This window comes from Ipomoea triloba, chromosome 12, assembly GCF_003576645.1.
Source record: "Ipomoea triloba cultivar NCNSP0323 chromosome 12, ASM357664v1".
NCBI classification, from domain to species: Eukaryota; Viridiplantae; Streptophyta; class Magnoliopsida; order Solanales; family Convolvulaceae; genus Ipomoea; species Ipomoea triloba.
Window position 1 is genome coordinate 11,976,184 of NC_044927.1, and position 3,370 is coordinate 11,979,553.

The window sequence follows — 3,370 nt, forward strand, 5'->3', positions numbered from 1 at the left end:
ATATATATATATATATATATATATATATATATATATATATATATATATATATATATATATGTTACCCTCTTCATTTCTTACCTTTTTTCACATCTCTCTTTTCCTTAATTTCTATAGGAATAAGGTTCAAATTGACCATTGAACGAAACGTGAAAATGCAATTTGGCCACTAAACGAAAAAAAAAAGTGCAGTTAGGCCACTCAACACTCCAAATGTATGTAATTTTACCTGATAGCAGGTTAACACCCCATCAGCAGGTTACATGTTGACGTGAACGATGATTTGACATTTTTTTTTAAATTTTCATTTTCATTTCTTATTTTTATTTTTATTGTTGAAAACTCTTTTCTAGCATAAAATGTGCTGCAATATATATTCAACTTTTTTTTTGAAAGATATATATTCAGTTTATAATTTTATAAAATAATTAAGATGCTAATAAATCGAATGAAACAGGATTCCCTTCGCAGTGCACTACTTTGGAGCTAAATTAAGCAAAAGGTGGACCAAACACTACTTTGGTGCTAAAACCTCTCTTCACAATGCAAGTCCCATCATTATAATTTGCAAAAAATCTGCTGCAGTAACTAATTCTTTTGTATGAACATATACACTCTTCAAATATTTTTCAGCGAACCAAACGGATTATAAGAAATTGAAACTGCAAATTGATGAAGCTTCGAACTGATAAATTTCAATATGATGAAACCCCGAATCAACAACGAAACAAATAGGGATTTTAGGCGTGATTTGAGAATTCAATTCACAGTTGATTTGGAGATTTCTCTTGAAGTTTTTTTTGTTTTTTTTTGGAAGCATGATTAAAGTTTAGTTTGCCTAATTTGCCTAGTACATGGTGGAAGAAATTAAAGAGTGAACAAAGAATAAAAAAAGAAAGGAAATAACCAGATGCGTACTGCAACCAATGTTGCAAAAATCCCGCCTAGTTGCCGATTAATCCCCGCCTAGGCGCTAGGCGTTGGTCGACCGCCTAGCGTATCACTTTAAATGGTGGTCTAGGCGGCTGGCCGGCTAGCAATCACCTAAGCTCCGCCTAGACCCCCTAGGCCATTTAGGCGCTGACCGCCTAGGCTTTTTAGGCACCGACTAGACCTCTTAGGCACCAACTAAGCCGCCTAATCGACTGATTAACTATTGTTCCTTTTTTAATGGGTTATTTCACTCAAAACAACATTGTTTTGAGCGAAATAACCATAAATTGCACAAACTCTAGATATTTTTTAAGTTAATATTTAATATTTTAGTATTAACTATTAAAGTATTATACACTTTCTATTTATTAGTCTTTAAAAAAAATTAAAATGCTTAAACAAATTTTTTAAAAATATAAAATAAAATAAAAAATACACGGGCGCCTAGGCACCAATTAATCCCCGACTAGGCGTCCTAGGCGCTAGGCGCTCCCCGAGCGCCCGAGGAACGCCTAGCGATTTTTTCAAACATGACTGCAACAGATTTTATGCAATAAAAGAGTTTTCAAAAAAAATATGAAAAGAACATTAAAAAAAATGTCAAGTCATTTTTCACTTTGAATGGCCAAATTTCACTTTGACGTTTCGTTGAGTGGTTTAATTTTCACACTACTTTTTTTTTTTTTTTTGAATAAAAACCACTTTCATAAATCAAATATCAAGAGAAACAACACCCGACAGGAACCGAGGAATAGAGTAAAGGTACTCAACCCGACTCCCCTCAGGATTACATAAAGCATGAGCAGCCACAGTATGGGCTACAATATTACTACTACGCTTAGCAAAAACAAAACTAACATTTGGTAAAGACTGCAAAAGAGTACGAATATCGTGAATTATATTCCCATATGGGGATAGATCCACGCCAGAGGTCACAGCTTTAGTAACAACTTGGGCATCAGTTTCGAGAATAGCGTGATCCCAACCCTTGTTCTTCAACCATTTCAGGGCCTCCCTAGCACCCATGGCTTCCGTCTCCTTCACCGAATAAAGACCCTCCCTTCTCTCCATAATCACTGCATGCACCTTACCGCCCTCATCGCGACCAACCCAACCAAAGCCCATCCGTCGATTATAGAGGTCCATAGCTACGTCGATGTTCAGCTTTATATATCCCATTCTTGGAGGCTGCCAATTTGCGATTATGGGATCAGCAAGTTGAGGAATAAAATCATCCCCATACTGTGTCAAGTTCGCATGCTTCCAGCTATCATAAAAAGCCAGCGCACACTCCACCACAGCTCCAGGAGCCAACCGAGAATTATTCCAGCAAACAGAGTTTCTAGCTTCCCATATGGACCAACACAACATGATCGCATGCTCCAGAATTTTTACACTACTTAATTATCAAAACTCGTCTTTTTATATAACAAAACAAATAACGGGATTAATCATCCTCATCAATATCACGAAAAACAAAAGATAAAATATAACAATCTCACGCCGAAATGAATTGGTACAATTATATCATTAAAATACACTTGGCTAAAAAAAAAATCATTAAAATACACTAACTAAAACAGTCTTGCAATTAGAATAATGAACAAAAAGTAGTTGAACAATAAATATTGTATATAAAAAATTTCAAAATTTATAAATCATAGATTTATAGTTTTTTTTTTTAAATACTCATAATTTTTTATAAGGTAATAACTGTTCTATACTTTCTATGACTACTCATTTAGAATGGTAACGAGGATGTCATCACTCTACATGGTAGTTGGCAGATTTATAATTATATAACCTTTTTTTAAAAAATTATTATTGTCAAATGTTTCTCCTTTAATATTTATAAATGAAATTCAACACAAATTTTATTTTTAAAAAAATTAATTTTAATATATATAATATATAATATATTCCGTACATTGTATGTGTGAATTAATTAGTTTATTTATAACAATTCATATCATTGGAAGCTCTTGTCAAAGTCTTAAATCTGATTAATAATATACAATGATGAATTTTTATTAGACTAAATCTCAAGTATCACATCAGTGGTTGTTGTCAGGATGTTATATTCTACCGTATTTATTACGTTATATTAATAATAATAAATTTCAATTAAGCTTTTGAAAAATTAAAATGTTGATTATAGTAATGTTAAAGTTACCAGAATGTGCAGCCGCCCAGCGAAGCCCCACCAGTGTTTCATGTGTTGAGACAGTTGGGTGCCACCAGAGACAGACTGGATAATCTAGGAAAATCATGGGATTATTCTATGCGCTGATTTTGGATAATTCCCAGAGTATATTATGCTTTCCATTATTCATGTGTTAGTTGTTAGTGTGGACTTACCTTTGCGTGGCGAATTTTAATTAGTTGATATCAATATTTTGTAAAACAAAATTTATAAGAAACGTGTCAATTTGTAAGT

The 3,370-nt window shown here is 33.1% G+C and overlaps 1 protein-coding gene across 1 annotated transcript; it reads right to left on the minus strand.

Annotated features, from left to right (window-relative positions):
* Positions 1–1,644: 1,644 nt before the first annotated feature.
* LOC115999373 lies at positions 1,645–2,304 on the minus strand. Its single transcript, XM_031239228.1, has one exon. The coding sequence runs from the start codon at positions 2,302–2,304 to the stop codon at positions 1,645–1,647; it is 660 nt and encodes a 219-aa protein (XP_031095088.1).
* Positions 2,305–3,370: the final 1,066 nt, after the last annotated feature.